A 16,060-nucleotide genomic window follows, 5' to 3' on the forward strand; every position below is an offset into this window, starting at 1 on the left:
AAGACCCCTTCTAGTGTCATTTTCCTGTCTGGGACCCTGTAAACGATGCCACTTCTTGCAATGAGAATTGCAAGTACGGTCTCAATGGTGCCATTTCTTGTAATGAGAACTGAAGGTGGGTGGGGAGAGAGATAGTCATGCTTCTTTTTTTCTAGACCCACTTTGTACACAGAAAACGCCAATCCTTTTGCTGATTCATTCCTTTCTGTGCCCTTCAGGATGTTCTCCAGCCCCTCCTTCCATCTCTTTCTCTTTCTATCTCTCTCTTTCTCTCCCTGGAGGCAGGTTGTACAGCTGTAGCAAAGTTGAAGTACTAAGACCAATTGCTGAGCTTCTTTCTTCTGTTAAAACCACACCGTAAGCAACAACTTAGTTGATTTTAACTTTTCTGGTTTGGGTCTTTGGAACAAAATGTGGGCCTTGGAAATGATGCTGACCAACTGTACCAAGTCAATTGTTTACGGATATCAAGGGAGAGCCAGCTTCGTCTTTGCATTCCTACATTCATTTCAGAGTTTTTGTAATTTCTGTCATTTATTATTGATTAATCTTGTAGTAGTAGTAGTAGTAGTAGTAGTAGTAATAGTAGTAGTAGTAGTTGTTGTTGTTGTGTGTTTTCAAGTCCTTACTGACATATGGCAAACCTAAAGTGAACCCATCATGGTTTTTTGGTAAGCAAGGTCTTTGCCTTCCTCTGAGTAGTCTGAGAGTGTGTGACATTCAGTGGGTTTACATACCTGAGCTGGGATTCAAATCCTGGTCTTGAGTGGTGGAATAGTCCACTGCTCAAACCACTACACTATACTGCTGGGAGCCAATTACCTGCTCTTAGAAGACTCTGGAGGCCATATACGTGCCAAACATGATGAGGGGAGAGAAGCTCAAACTGCAAGAGTATGGAAACTGTCTATAGTGGAACATGGGATATACATACAAATCAGTATTCCAACATGTGGCTTCTCAAATGGTAGAGTGCTTGGAGGGTTGGACTAAGTCTCTGGAGACCAAAGTTTGAATCCCATCTTGGCTATGAGACCCACTGGGTGATATTGGGCAAGTCACCTTCTCTCCGCCTCAAAGGAAGGCAATGATGGGCCAGCTCTGAACAAATCTTGCCAAGAGACCTCATGATATGGTCATCATAGGGTCACTGTAAATCAGAAATGACTTGAAGGTACGCCACCATCACCACCGCCACCAGGAACCTTCTGAAGCTCCATCAGTAGGACCAGCCTACCATTTTGCAGCGTGAGAGGATTGGCAGGTTCAAGGCCAAGAACTGTGTGGCTCTATACATCCTAAGCAAGCTTTTGGGGAATTCTTCTCTGTTGCCATCATGGCATTGTCAGCTTTTGTACTTGTCCTTTGCTTCAGGCAGCAGAGTGCCTTTGGCCAGCTTGTTGCTCTGGCCTCATATATTCTGTGATCAGTCACTGTCTCTGCAGCTTTGCTGTATTCCTCGAGCCCCTAATTCTCTAATTTGGTTCTTGTTTTCCTTTGTGCCTCCTTTATCGATCTTTGTGTCCATTTTCATGATCCATCAGCCCTTCGAACGGCCATTTTATTTTCATTTCATTAAACCGCACGCCTGTTTCCATCAACGCAAACATGCCATTCCCTTCCACCCAAGTCAACGTGAGCGATTATATCTTTCACTCCCAGTGTGTGTGTGTGTGTGTGTGTGTGTGTGTGTGTGTGTGTGTGTATATATATATATATATATATGCATGTGTGTTTTGATGCCTATCTTGGGTGTTGAACTTCGGAGACAGGTCACCAGAGGTTGTGTTGAAATATAGTGGATAGTAGCTGTGTGTGTCATAGGGCAGCATATTCAGTGCGGCTGGAGCTGTGTCTCCCATGCAGTTTGGAGAGAGAGGAGGACAAGAAAACTGAAAGGCAAAAGAAGGAGTAAAACATGGAAACAAAGCAATAGATTATAAATCTCAACTGGGGAATTTTCAGCTGCCTGGATGTACCAAAATGGTAAAGAACCTCCAAACGTGGGTCAAATGTGGATGGAATTATTGAGAGTTGTTGGTCGAAATATGTGAACAACCATGTTTTGTGAGCCAAGCGGTGTATTATGTATTCCAGTTGCCTCTGTTTGCCAGGGATAGTTTTGGTTAGGGATGTAAGTATGTATATTTATTTATTTGTAGCCTACTTTTCCTGACAAGGGACTCAAAATGGTTTGCAAAACAGTTGTCAGTTGGAATAGGTAGACAACCATGTTTTGCAGGCCTGGCTGTGTGCAATGTATTCTAGTTGCCTATATTTGTGACGGAAAGTTTTGGTTGGGGATGTAAGTAGGTATATATTTATTTGTACCCCACTTTTCCTGGCAAGGAAAAGTGGCTTACAAAAATGTCGTCGGTCAAAACAGGTGGACAACCATGTTTTGCAGGCCATGCTATGTATTCTACTTGCCTCCGTTTTGGTTAGAGATGTAAGTATGTATATATTTATTTGTACCCCACTTTTCTTGACAAAGGTCTTACAAAAAAGTGAAGGGCAGCTCAAAATCTTTGTGGGTTTTTTGGGCTATGTGGCCATGTTCGCCTGCATCTGTGGCTGGCATCTTCAGGAATAAACTCTTCTAGAACATGGCCACATAGTCCCAAAAACCCACCAAAAACTATGGATGCTGGCCATGAAAGCCTTCGACTCCACATTGCAATTGAATTGTTCCCCCATTCCTGTAGTTCATTGGAATAATTTTCTTGCATCTCTGTTTTTTTGTCTCCTTTCCCTTTCTCCCAATCCCTCCCTCCCTCCCTCCCTCCCTCCCTCCCTCCCTCCCTTCCTTCCTTCCTTCCTTCCTTCCTTCCTTCCTTCCCACACAGGACTCCACAGAATGGAGCAAGAATGAGAGGAAAAAGGCAGACAGAAAAGCATGAACTGGAGGCTTATTGAGTTCCTCTACTTCCTCTTTATATGGGACCATATCACAATCCAGCCCTCCTCCCAGGAACCCGCTGCGACCAACCAACATGTCTCCAAGGAATTTGATTGGCTTATTTCAGACAGGGGGCCTTTCCACCACGCGCGGAGCTACTTATCCTTTGTGGAAAGACATCGTCAAGGATTTACAACCCGATATAAAATATACAGGTAGGGCCCCGGCTTTCCCCGTCGGCGTTTTTATCCCCCCCTTTGCTTTACTCACTTCTTTCCAGAGACCCTGAAGCGGCAGACCACTCTGGTCTACAGCCAGGATGGGAAGAATATTTGGAAGGATCGACGTTGCAAAACTCGTTTTTGAAGTCGACGATAAGAATCGTAGATGGGGAATAATGAGTTTGGAGCTCATTCTGTGCCGAATTTGCAGGTGGAATTTTTTAATTTTATTTTTTGCACAGAAAACTGCACTTTTCTGTGCAGGAGGCTTTTCCCCCTCTGCACAGAAAAATGCCATTTATGCACAGAAACAATATCGTCTACGTTCAAAATGGCCACATGTGAATCTTCTGTGCAAAACGACCACATGTGAATTTTGCGCAGATTAAGTCCCGGATTGAGAATAGGCGTTGAAACTGGTGTGGTTTTTGAAGACTTTCTGGCAGCTTGGAGGAAATTTGCAAAATTACTTCTCCCTAGCTTTGAGAGGAGGATGAGGAAAGATCAAGTGAGGGATTGGCAATTGTGTTTTTCCACTGGTTCTCGATCTTTGGCCTTTCAGATGTTTTGGACTCCAACTGCCAAAATCCTTGGGGCCTCTGCCCAAGACTCCCAAAGGATCAAAAGTTGAGAGTCATTACTGTAACCAACTCTCAGTTGCACTCGAACTCTCTAGCAGAGAATTCTAAGTATCCCATGAAGCATGATCTCAGGATTATGGCTGCTAAAGTGGTATCAAAACGTCAAATGTGGATGCCCTTCTGGTTCATCCTCATGAGCACAAAATATTTCCTTCTTGAAAAGAGAAGCCAAGGGTTTTTCTTTTCCTTCTTCTTTTTGAGTCTGAGAGGGGAAAATATCGGCATTTATTAGCATGGTTTCTGCAATTGTTGAAAATTTGAAACAAAGATCATGGAAATCTTGTTGTAGAAACTATTTAAAAATGGGGAAAACATTGGATCAGCTGTTTTCTTCTTACTGAGCATGGCTTTTCCGTTGCTTCCTCTCTCTCTCTCTCTCTCTCTCTCTGTGCTTAACTTTGCAAAGAGAAAAGGGATCCAAGAGATATTTTTGTACCCATTGTGCGATGCATGATGGGAGAGAATCGCTTTTGATGCCTTATTGATGGAGGTGAAATCTCTCAGGGGGACTTGAGAATCCTTGGCAGGCTCTCTCGCTGTGTTGAGACAACCATAAATGAGACATTAGTGAAATTTCTTTGCAGCCAGGAGAAATGAGTGGCAGATGCAGAAAAGAAATGAGAGGTCAGGATCCTGCGCTGGAGCTCCATAGCAGGAATCGCTGCGTGCAGAATTACACAGTGGCTGAGATGCTACAGTTAGGAGAGGGACCATAATGTTAGATTCATGGAGTAATGCAACGGTGATCAAATGCTGCCTTGTGAATGAATTGCACCACTGTGCAGCTGAGTCTGCAATGCACCTCTGCATGCATCTCCATGTTGCACCTCTGCCCACCTTGAATGGAATATGGCCATTTTGCATCAGATATCCATTCAGGGGAACTTAGGCGTGTGTAAGGCCCAACAGGATTCCACCTTTGGATCTTCCCACACAATCTTTATGTTGAATGGCAATGTTGTGCAAATGGAACAAGGCTCCAAATGTGGAATTGAACGTGAAGTCAAAGGCTTTCACGACTGGCCTCCATAGTTATTTGTGGGTTTTGGGGGCTATGTGGCCTTGTTCTGGAAGTGTTTATTCCTGATGTTTTGCCAGCATCTGTGGCTGGCATCTTCAGAGATTTCACAGATGCTGGTGAAACGTCAGGAATAAACTCTTCCAGAACATGGCCACATAGCCCTCAAAACCCACAAATAACTATGGATCTGAATGCCCAACTCAAGGTGTATGGCCCTCCTTGCACAGTGTATCATGGATATCGATGCACACTTTGCATCCATGTGCAATGGAGCTGCATGAGCAACTCACATGCCTCAACCCTGAACTGAATCCACATTGGTCAAAAATATCCAACTGGTTACATAGGGGCATTTGCAAAACCAGAAGCTACCAACAGGACTCCAGATTCCTTTGCTCTTCTCAGCACCTTGCTAGTCCTCCAAAGGAGATTTGCATGGTCCCAACTTTCATTTCGTTTGGCAGTTGTCAAGAGCGCTCTAAGTTAAAAACCCTCCCTCCACTTCCAAAACCAAGGGAAAAAAAGTTTCTGATCATATCTGTTTAGCCTGTCTCTCCTTCTGCTGATTTGCTTTTTATGGCACTGTTTTACTGCTGTGTTTTACAATTCTCATTTTACGGCTGTTTGTTTATGTTTGTTTTTATGGAGGTTTTATTGTTAGGATTGCTTTTAATTTTGCAGAGAGACTATGCGACGCATATGTATGTATATGCATGTGTGAGTGAGTGAGTGTGTTCCAACTCTGAGTTTGCTGGAGAGTCTGTCTATTTCACTTTCTATAACATTGAACATTTATCAAGTATAACTCATTTCCCCCCATTTTTATGTTGATTTGCAAAAGATTCTTATTTTAAAGGGAGCACAGATGTTTGCGCATATTTTTGTCTTTGTTTCCCCCTCTGTAGCTCTACTAGCTGTTGGACAGGGTGAGGCTAGTTTTGTGTGCCATGTTTGATTGAGGAAGGCATAGAGTGCCATGAGAGTGCATCATGGCACATGTGGCAACAGGGCAGAGTTAGTGTATAAGACGTTTCCCCATTTGGCATTTGTCTTCTTTCCTGGTCACCTCTTGGGTCAATGCAGGTGGTGGTGGTCACTCACAGGGGACAAGGAGGGATTTCTTGCCCTGTCACCTGGTTGGAAATACACATGTCCCTCCACATTCTCTGGGGTCAGGGGCACAGGACCCCCGTGAATGTGGAAAAACCACAAAGAACAAAAACACTATAGCTAGAAAATGATAGGTTCTCAAGTGCAACTCTGTGGTCAACATCTGCCAAACATTGACCATAGAATTGCGCTGGAGGTGCTACAAATGCCTAGTGGAGTGTTCTCTCTAGGAATATAGGTCCATCAGTGTGATTTTTTTGGTTTAAGATGACCATAGAGCTGTGCTGGAGGACCTAGATATTCCTAGAGAGAACATACTAATAAGATCATTGAATAATCAAATCCACAAAAGTCAAAGCTGATAAGTATATTGGGAAAAGTTGGTAGGAGAACTTTTTGCCTACCCTGAAACATGGGATACTTAAAATCCCACCAGGCATTATTGGCTGGGTGTTGCCAGTTAAATAGGCCGCATAAGAGCTGGAAGTATGTAAAGTAAAAGAATGGCAGGGGAGGTAGGGGAAGTGAGAAGCCAACTAGGTGTAGTGGTTTGAGCATCAGACTACGACTCTGTAGACCAGGGTTCGAGTCTTCGCTTGGCCAGAGACCTTGGACAAGTCACATTTTTCAGCCTCAGAGGAAGGCAAAAGCTAGCCCCCTCTGAACAAATCTTGCCCCAAAAAACCCATGATGGATTCACTTTAGGGTTCCCATAAGTCAACAGTGACTTGAAAGCACACAATAGGTGCCCTTACCTGGACACTTGCCACCTTAAACAGAGCATCGACCTAAGGTATGCTCCACAGTGAGTTAGGAGATTGTAAATAGTGTGGCCTTTTCCACTTGTGTGCATTTTTTAATGTCTCCGGAATGGCACAGTACATTAAAAATTCCTGAGAAGAGCAAAAACTGAAGGATAATTGTGTTCTACTCCATGTATCAGTTCAGGAGGCATGAATTAGGTCAGTGCATATTAAAATGTGAGCCAAACAAAATTTTCTCACCCATCCCTCGAGTTCGCAGGGTATAAATGTTCAAATAAATTAGTTTAACTTAACTTCTTGACTCCGATGCAAAGGATAGACAGTACTTGGAAGTTGCGAATGGTCAAAACAAGGGGGGATATAAATCAGCCTCAATGTGTCCTTAGATGGATAGCATATTTCATTGAATGCTTTGTTCCTTTTATCTGGAGGTGACATGGATGGTCTTCTGAAGAGCGGAAAGTTCAAAATTGGGACTAATGAATAGGATTTAGGCTGAAATCTCCACCAGATCAAAGATGATGATGATGATGATGGTGATGGTGATGATGATGATTGCGTAGATAGTGACTAGGCTTCCTTAGAGGACAGTGGACCCTTCTTCATTGTTAGCCTTCCAATAGAGGTTGAATGGACGTATCTTGGGAGAGATTGACAGGAGGGTTGTACTAGATGCCCTTTTGTTCCCTTTCACTCCATGATTCTACCGTTCGTGGACCCAGTGAGATTCTTTTCCCTTCCCCTGCTGTGACTAAACTGCTATTAGTTATTGGGATGTTTAATTATAATTATAAAAGATGAGGAACACATTTTTCCCCCTTCTTCTTCATGGTTTAAAATTGATTATTTCGCAGTTTTAAAAAAGCCATTTCATGCCACATTGACCAAAAAAAAGGGAGGGGGGGTAGAACATTTATGTTTTGTGGATAAATAGAAGGCGTTTATTAATATCAGAAAACAGTTCCATCATATTAAGACATATATTTCCCTGCATGGGATGCTAACAGGCTTAATTGACATGCTTTGCAAGGTACAAATGTGACATTGCTACTCCTAGAGCATTACGTCCAGGTTTGCTTTTCCTTGCCATGGCCATTGCTTCTGAATTATTCCACCTAGTTATCATAAATGATAACAATGATCTCCTCTGTGGAACCTGCTGGACTGAATTTAAAGTATTTACATCTCACTGTTTGGTGCATATGCACCTGGAGACGCGTTATAATAGAGTTCAACAAATGCATATTAAGAAACAGTGTGCAAGGCAACCACATGCAACTAGTAAAAAGCTAAATCAATGACGTTGCTGCCATGTCAACTTTGACTTATGGCAACTCTATGAATGAGAGACCTTCAAGTGTTCTGGTCCTCAGCCATTTTGCAAAGCCAGGGCAACTTTGGCTTCCTTGGTTGAATCAATCCACCTGTACTACAGTCTCCCTCTTTCCATACTACCTCCTAAGGCCTCATTCCTACTTACAAATAAATTAGTTTGCGATCCGAATTCATGGATCGATTCGACAGCGGAGCATGGTTCACACTGCATTTGCCCTGATTGCATTTTCCCCCTGTAAAATAACCCACTTGTGGTTCACATTCACAAATGAATTGATTCAAAATGGACTCACTCCAGCCGGTCAAAGGGCAAATTTAAATTGATTCTGATCTACATCTGGTTCACATTTGTGTAGAATCGATTTATCCAAAAAGATGTGGGTTAAATGGGTCTGGCGCATGCCCCCCCCCTCTCCGAATCGCTTCAGTGATTCTGTTCAATTGGGAACCAGGGTCATTTGACCTGGTTCAAACTGATTTGGTGTCTGGTTTAAAAGGTAGTGGGAATCAGCCCTACTTTGTCAAGCATTATCTTTTCCACTGACTTATGGTGTTTCATGCTATGTCTAAAGTACAGCAGCCTCTGTTTATCTTGGCATTTATGTAGAGTTCAGGCTTGATTTGCTCTGAGACCCATCCATTTGTCTTTTTCTCAGTCCATGCTATCCTTACTCAGCCATGGAAACCCACTAGGTGATCTTGGACAAGTCAAATGCTCTCAATGGAAGGCAATGGCAAACCTTCTTGGAACAAATCTTGCCAAGAAGAACCCACGGTAGGTTCGCCTTAAGGTCATCATAAGTCGGAAATGGCTTGAACGCATGCAACACACACAGAGAGTCTTCTCTATCTCATGACTTCACTAGTTTCCAGACTGCGCCTGGTTCAGGCATGATTTCCCCCAAGTATCTTGCAAGAGGACATGGACTGGGTTCATTAGAAATACTGTATATCAGTTATGCTACCAAACCCTCTGAGATCCGTGCCCCTTTGGCCGTGATGTGACTGATATAAGCCGAGCGAGGGATTTTGCTACCCTTTGGAAGCCGAGTTTGTAAAGCCGGTGGAAAGTCACAACATTTTTCGTTCTAATTGGCAATTGTGTCTCAAATGGATTTGGAGGCGAGTTTCTTAAAAGCTGCAGAGTTCCTGACCTGCTTCTTTTCCTGGATTTCCAGGGATCTTTTCAAAACTGAAACAGATGCATTCAGAACCATCCATTGTTCTGTTTTTTGAAAACACACACACACACACAGTCACATGCATTCACACATACAAACAGTATTGAGGGCCCATTTCCATCAGACGTTTTGGACCAGAGGGAGAATTTCTGGATTTGGAGGCATAAGACCCTAACACTACATGGACCTCAGTGTAGAGCACTGGTTTCCAAACGTATGTCCTCCAGATGTTTTGGACTTCAGCTCCCAAATATCCTGAGTGTTGGCCAAGCTGGCTGGGGTTTCTGGGAGTTGAAGTCCAAAACATCCGGAGAACTAAAGTTCGGGAATCACTGGCCTAGAGGATAATGCCATAATTCATGTTGAAAACTGGATTGCCACCTGGGATTGGCTGCAACTCAGTTTTGTCTTTGGCAGCTGAAGAAGGTGAAAGCTGAAACTTTCTGATTTAAGGCTACCCTAAGGCGAACCTCTCATAGGTTTCTTTTTGGCAAGATTTGTTTGGACAGGGCTTGCCATTGCCTTCCTCTGAGGCTGAGAGAGTGTGACTTGCCCAAGCTCAGCCAGTGGGTTTCCATGGCTGAGCAGGGATTCAAACCCTTGTTTCCACAGTCATAGTCCAGCACTGAAGCCACTACAATGACTTTCTCTCTCACACACACATTTATATATCTGCTCTTTTCTTGTCTTCTCTCTATTCCCCGCACCACACTGCATGAAGTTATGTGCATAAGGCATTGCCCACATGCTTCAGCACCTTCGTCCTTACATTACCGGTGCGTCCATTAATGAAACACTACAGAGAAAGTGAGACTGAGCAAAAGATCTTTTAATGTTCCGCTGAAAGCAGGCTTTTGTGCACCAATTGTATCCAGAAAGGCATTTGAGTGCCGATGTTCTCTTTTGCTTGGTCTTTGTGTGACCCAAGGAAGAACTTCAGAAGATGTACCGAGAGGCGCATGAAGCCTTCCTGTACATCAGACTTTACAGGCAACCTGACCTCGCTTGAATGGCTGAGGAATAAATGCAGGAGCTCAGAATGATGGTGTCACAAACTATTTTTGAACCCAGGTTTCTTTCCTTTGCTTCTGTGGGCTATTTGGAGCCGGAACAAAGGGAAACACACCAGAAGACCCAGGAATGTAGTTTTATTATATCTTACCTCTCCAAGCTTTGATTGTGGTAGAGTGGGTTTCTTTCTTTTCTTTTTTGGACTGATTTCCACCTTTTTTCATTGCTTAGGTTAGCCAGCCAGATGTAGACTATGGAAAGGTGATGCTACATCATGCTTTCACAGCATAAACTGACACTAGGGTAGTCGAGTTGTGGTTGTGTTTTACCACCCTTTTGTGGAACACCAACATTGTCCAACTGGCTATGTATCTGCTGATGGGCTTGCTTATTGTCCCATTATGCAATGTGGAAGGCAGCCATTTCCACAAGTCTAATATCTCCAATAGTACATTGAAGGCCTGCTACATCTTCTAAGAATGCACACTTGTATGTGCACTGTTTACACTTGCAGATTGTAGCTTACGGAAAGCTGATCTGGATATTGATGTAATATGATGTCAAAAAAGTACAACCTGATGTGTAAGGAAACTTACGTATGTATAAAACACCAAAAGGAACCCAAGCACTGTGAACATAGCGCACTTCATACTGGAACAGGCCTCCTCAGATGAGGAAGGAGAATTGGAGAGGCATGATAACAGGCTCCAGCTGGAGCCAATGGAAGTTGGCAGTCCTGTCATGGAGTCGGCAGAAGCAGGACCTGGATCATCTCACACAGCTCCTGAAGATCATGAGGATGATATGGTGGCCCTTCGTCCTATCAAGTGTCATAGATCGTAATACTGGTTGCAGAGTAGCAGGAAAAGCACTGGTCAGCTTTAAAAGGACAACAGTGAGCTACTTAGGTGAGCTGGGCTACTATAAATTAGCGAAGCAAAGACCTTTTCTTTTTACTTCAAACCCTCCATTCCCACACTCCCTTTGTGATCTTGACTGATGGGTCTGGCTTTCTGGATCTTGGTGTGTACTGGTAGAGTAATCTTCCCCATGGACCGTATCAGGCTTCTTCTCAAACCTGACCATCTGCTTCTTCAAAGGTCTAGCATTCATTTCTAAAATCCTCCCACCTTCGTCCCTGAATCGGCACAAGGAAGTCTTGCATTTCCATAAGTCAAATCTGGTACAATTGTGACCCTCTAGATCAGAAGTTCTCAACCTTCCTAATGCTGTGACCCTTTAATACATTTCCACATGTTGTGGTGACCCCCAACCATAACATTATTTTCATCTTGGTTCCTAAGACCATCGGAAATATGTGTTTTCCGATGGTCTTAGGCAACCCCTGGGAAAGGGTTGTTCGACCCTCAAAGCGGTTGCAATCCACAGGTTGAGAACCTTGGCTCTAGATAGTTGTACTGCAGCTCTCATCACAGCTCATCATTGCTTGTATTGGCCTGGGCTGAAAATGGTACCTAATAACATGCAGAGAGCTGGAGCTTAACTACCTCTGCTTTATCCAGCTGCTTGATCAACATAAAGTTGAAGCACATGTGGGGGATATGCTGGGAGCTGGGAGATCAGCTGAAGTCGTAAAGAATTAAACCAGAAATCTGAACCATGGGAGAAACCAGGAGTCAAGAGCAAAGCAGAAGACCAAAAGTACAACCTGTACTAGAGATCAGTAGTCGTTGCTCAAGCAAAATGTCATCAAGGCAGGAAGCCCTCTCATATTCCTTCCTATAGAGAAAAGTAGACAGTCTTAGTAGAGGCAGTCTGGATCTGAAATATTCTCAAGTCTCAGTTGAGAAGCTGAAATAACACAATCTTCCGCATGGAGCAGTGGTCACAGTTCTCAATGGTGTGTATATTTTCCACCAATTTTGGAACATTGATCAGGCAGATGAAAGCAAGCAAGATGAAAGGAGATTCTCCTTGGCAAAACATTGCAAATCAGCACAGCAGGGGATGGAAACAGTAAGATTTGCACAGCCTTTATCATGCACATAAACTAAACATGTACTCTAGGTTGCAAGGAGTAGGCAACTTGGAAATTAGACGTATTGGGTTGCAAGGAGCTAAAATGAATTCTTTGCAGGGAAATAAACCGTGCAGCAGTTCCTCGATACAGACATTGAAACTTGCCCAGAGATGGTCCTAGTTATATCTTCCTTTTCTGACTTTTCTTGATGTTAGTTTATATTTTTATTCTTTGCCTTTTGGCAGAGCGTGTGCATTCTGGGAGTGAACAGGAGCCAGTCAGTTGTGCCATGTAGCTGCAAATGCCATTCCTTCTGATGTTCAGGGAACGACCTTGTTGGATGCCCTGCATTATACATCAATAGGCACTGGGATGTGCTTTCATGTATATGCATCGTGAGAACAAAGAGGGACCATGGGAGAGCATGCGTGACTTGAGTAGGACTCTCGAAAGTGGTGGGGATTCTGGTGGAAGGAACTGTAGGCTGTCAAGTGAAATTTTCCAATGCTAAGACGCTACCTAAAAGCAGGTCAAAACGTTGGTCCATCTAAGTTGAGAAGAAGTAGGCCTCAAGCTTGAGAAAGTGGATCAGGCTATTGCATCTCCTCCTAGATACTGGCAGGGCAAGAGTGTTTGCCAAAGGGCCATCTACTGCCTTGTGCAAAATTAGCATGTTATCCAAGCAGAAAAATCTGCACATTTTGTACAAAATGACAGTCTCCGGCTGCAGCTTTTTCGCCACGGAAAATAATATTCCATTCCTTGCAGAATCCTGGGATTTGAAGTTCTGGGAGGCAATATAGCTCTCTGATAGAGAATGCCAAATACCTGATACAGCTACAAATCTCAGGATAGCATGAGTTTTAAAGTGGCTTCAAAGTGCTATAATTGTATGGTATGAAAGAGAGGGAAAGAGAGAGGGAATGCTAGGAGAAAGAGAATGAAGAAGGGGTGAGTGAAAGAAAAGAATATAAGGGGTGGGTGAGAGATGAAGGTGAAAAAGAGAGAAGAGATTTAGTGGAAGAGGGAGGAGTGACTTAAATCTGCTCTCACCGACCACCAGTTTCCACCTTGTCCCCCAAAATCTAGGCCTTCAAAGCAGTTTGTTCCCCACTGCCTTCTGGGTGACTATCACCCACTCGGACCCCGCAGAGCCTTCTGAGATCCCAGACAAAGGGATGGCATGCCTACCCTCAAGCTCCAGATGCTTTTTTCAATGGCAATGCAGGGAATGATCCTGGCCATTTCTGCATTCTAGGCATGTACTCTTCCACCCAGTTCTGGCTTCTCCTGATGGAGGAATGATTTGTTCCACCAGCTGCTTAAGCACCTTGACTGATGGTGGTCCTGAGGTTAATGGCGCTTTAGTTTGGATGAGCTGCTTGGTAAATGGGATTTTCTCTGTGGCTCGAAAGCAGGCAGGAATTCAACAGATGCATTGCCCCACCTTCCTGGCTCCTTCAGGTGTTCTCCAAAGGGCTGAATCTCATCTCTCAAATAGAATCAGCACTTTCTGGATATTTCCTTTGAAGTCATTGATGCATGCCAGAGTGGATTCACTGCCCTACTATCAGTTGCCTTTGCCCCTGGCGGGTATCGGGCCTTGGCCAGCCCACCTGGGAGTGGCCCTATAAGTTGTAAAAGTTTGCACGCATAGTTGAACAGCAAGCAATGAGGTCAAGAGGTTAATCTTCAAGTACTTTGGCCCTCTGACCCAATGGCTTTGGTCTGCTGGATTCCTATAGCCCATGACCATGTTTTTGTTTAGCTCTATTTCTCGGCAGGAAATAGAGCTGGGTGATATAGCTGGGTGCATCTGTATATCAAACAAGGCATTTCCAGACTTCTAAGTGGAGGTGCTTTCCTTATAACCTCAGGAAATCTCTGCCTACATGTCTCCTCTATTTGTTTCATGGGAAAAGAGGTGGGGGGGGGATCTTCCCTTTCCTTCTGTCCTCCCTTCTGATGCTTTCCCACCTCTTCTCCAGACTCTCCCAGGTGGGCCTCTCCAACAAGCGCTGGAGGCTGGAGACGCTTTGCATTTTGGGAGATGAATCTCAGTGCCGTAAATCTGCTGGCTCACTCTCGGAAACCGGGGCGGGCTCTTGGGAGCGTATTTTAAGGTTCTAACAAGCCAAGCAGAAGCTATTACTCAGTTTTAATTTTAATGCTGCTTCCCTCCAAATGGGGCGGCTTTCGCAGCTCCTCACCGGAGCTGTTATGTAAAGAATAGGAGTCATTGTGTTTGACGTTAGGCATTAACTCGGAGTTCAAGCACGAGAAGTTCTGGTGCTACCTATTAAAGGGTGTTCTATTTTGGGCACCTCTGCAATTTCCCCGTGCTCCTTCGCTCTCGGCTCCTCTCCCCTCCTTGTTCTCTTGCTATTTATGAAGCCTGAGAACCACCCACTTGCCTCCATAAGGAGCACTTGCGCTCTCCCACAGAAGGCTGACATGGGTCAGACCTTGATGTTTCACCAGAACTATAAGTTCAGCTCTGAATGCACAAATGGGAGAGGGAATATCAGTGACAGTTGGTGACTTCCGTGTGAGTAGCGGAGTCAATCTGTCAAGGGACGTGTACCTGGAGAGCCATCAGGGTAGGCATGAACCTTTTCACTGGTTTCCTTCCCATTGGATGGAATGACTTTTAAATTAAAAACAAAACAAAACAATACCTCCCCCATTGGATACATTTAAGGACCTTTTTTGGGGGGAATCAGAACTTTCTCTCCCTACCAAAACTTTTAATCGAGGTTATCTCATGAAAAAAGGCAAAGCCTAGAGTGGACCCCTTGAATCAACTGGATTTACCCATTTGTTAACTCACCATTGGTGAGACTAACCAATACCCTAAAGGCAATAGTTCCTGTCTGATATTGGAAGCTAAGCTGGGACATCCATGGATAGGAGACCGCAAATGAATACGAGTGTATTCCATGTACCCCTTGAATAGTTTGGACTAAAATCCAAAGCAAAAAAAGACCACCTCACCGACATCAAGGCCACTGGTTGCTACTAGATTGCATTTATCTCCTAATGTCATCATACGCAGCGTGTTGATGCTTTTGTTGGCCATCTCCGCGATGGAGAAGTGGGATGAATATTTTAAATGGATGCATCTTAGAAAACAATATGCCTGCAGTCTAAGGCAAGCAATACTTGCTGCTCCTGGAGAAGTTATACATCAGCATGTTTGGGCTTTTAAGCAATGCATTTCCCTCCCTTCTCCCTCCCCCCCATGGTACTCCAAAGCCATTTCACATCTATCTCGCTTCACAGAGCTTTGCTCTGACACAGTCATTTGCAATAAAATATTGACAGAAAACTGCAACGAAGCCAACTTCACAAGGGAGTCATTCGTGCTGCTTGGATGAATCCCTTCGGGATCAGATGCTGAAGAGTAGGGACAGAGCAAGTGGGAGCCAAGAGATCAGAATGCATTTACGTTCCCGGAGTCTGCCTACTATCGATATTGCATTGTGCCTCTGACACCGAAGGGACGTGCGGCTGCACCGAGACGGGATTTGCACAAACATCCCAAGTGCTCAAGGAAAGGAGCTGTCCAAACATTTGGAGTCTAGCTCCTGAGAGGGAAAGGAAAGCTGTCAGTTTGGCTAGGGTTAAACTACTGGAGAAGAAGGAAGGACGTTTGTGGGATGGGCTGAAAGCTGAGAAGATGAAGCATCAGGGAAGCTAAGAGCTGTTGTTGTGACAAAGGAGATAAAATGGTTGCAGAAAAGTATTGGTCCGGGGTGGGCTGAATAAAATTAGCCTAGTAATGGGTAAGCAGTTTGAAGGTAAGAGGCAGGGCATCAAAAATGGCTGGTGGGTATGCCATAAAAGGTGGTAGAGATGCTTGGGAAAAGCCCTCGAGGCGGACAAAGGGAGTTCAC

At 44.2% G+C, this 16,060-nt stretch overlaps 1 protein-coding gene across 1 annotated transcript in view; it reads left to right on the plus strand.

Annotated features, from left to right (window-relative positions):
* The window catches only part of BRINP1 (BMP/retinoic acid inducible neural specific 1), a 65,847-nt gene that overhangs the window by 17,014 nt on the left and 32,773 nt on the right, over positions 1-16,060 (plus strand). Inside the window, exon 2 of the mRNA XM_089534891.1 lies at positions 2,847-3,114. Within this exon, the coding sequence (XP_089391017.1) occupies positions 2,897-3,114 (218 nt within the window). The 5' untranslated portion in view covers positions 2,847-2,896. The remainder of the gene's footprint in view (positions 1-2,846; positions 3,115-16,060) is intronic.

This window comes from Sceloporus occidentalis, unplaced genomic scaffold, assembly GCF_023333645.1.
Source record: "Sceloporus occidentalis isolate IW3139 unplaced genomic scaffold, rSceOcc1.0.p SCAF_8, whole genome shotgun sequence".
Taxonomy (NCBI): domain Eukaryota; kingdom Metazoa; phylum Chordata; class Lepidosauria; order Squamata; family Phrynosomatidae; genus Sceloporus; species Sceloporus occidentalis.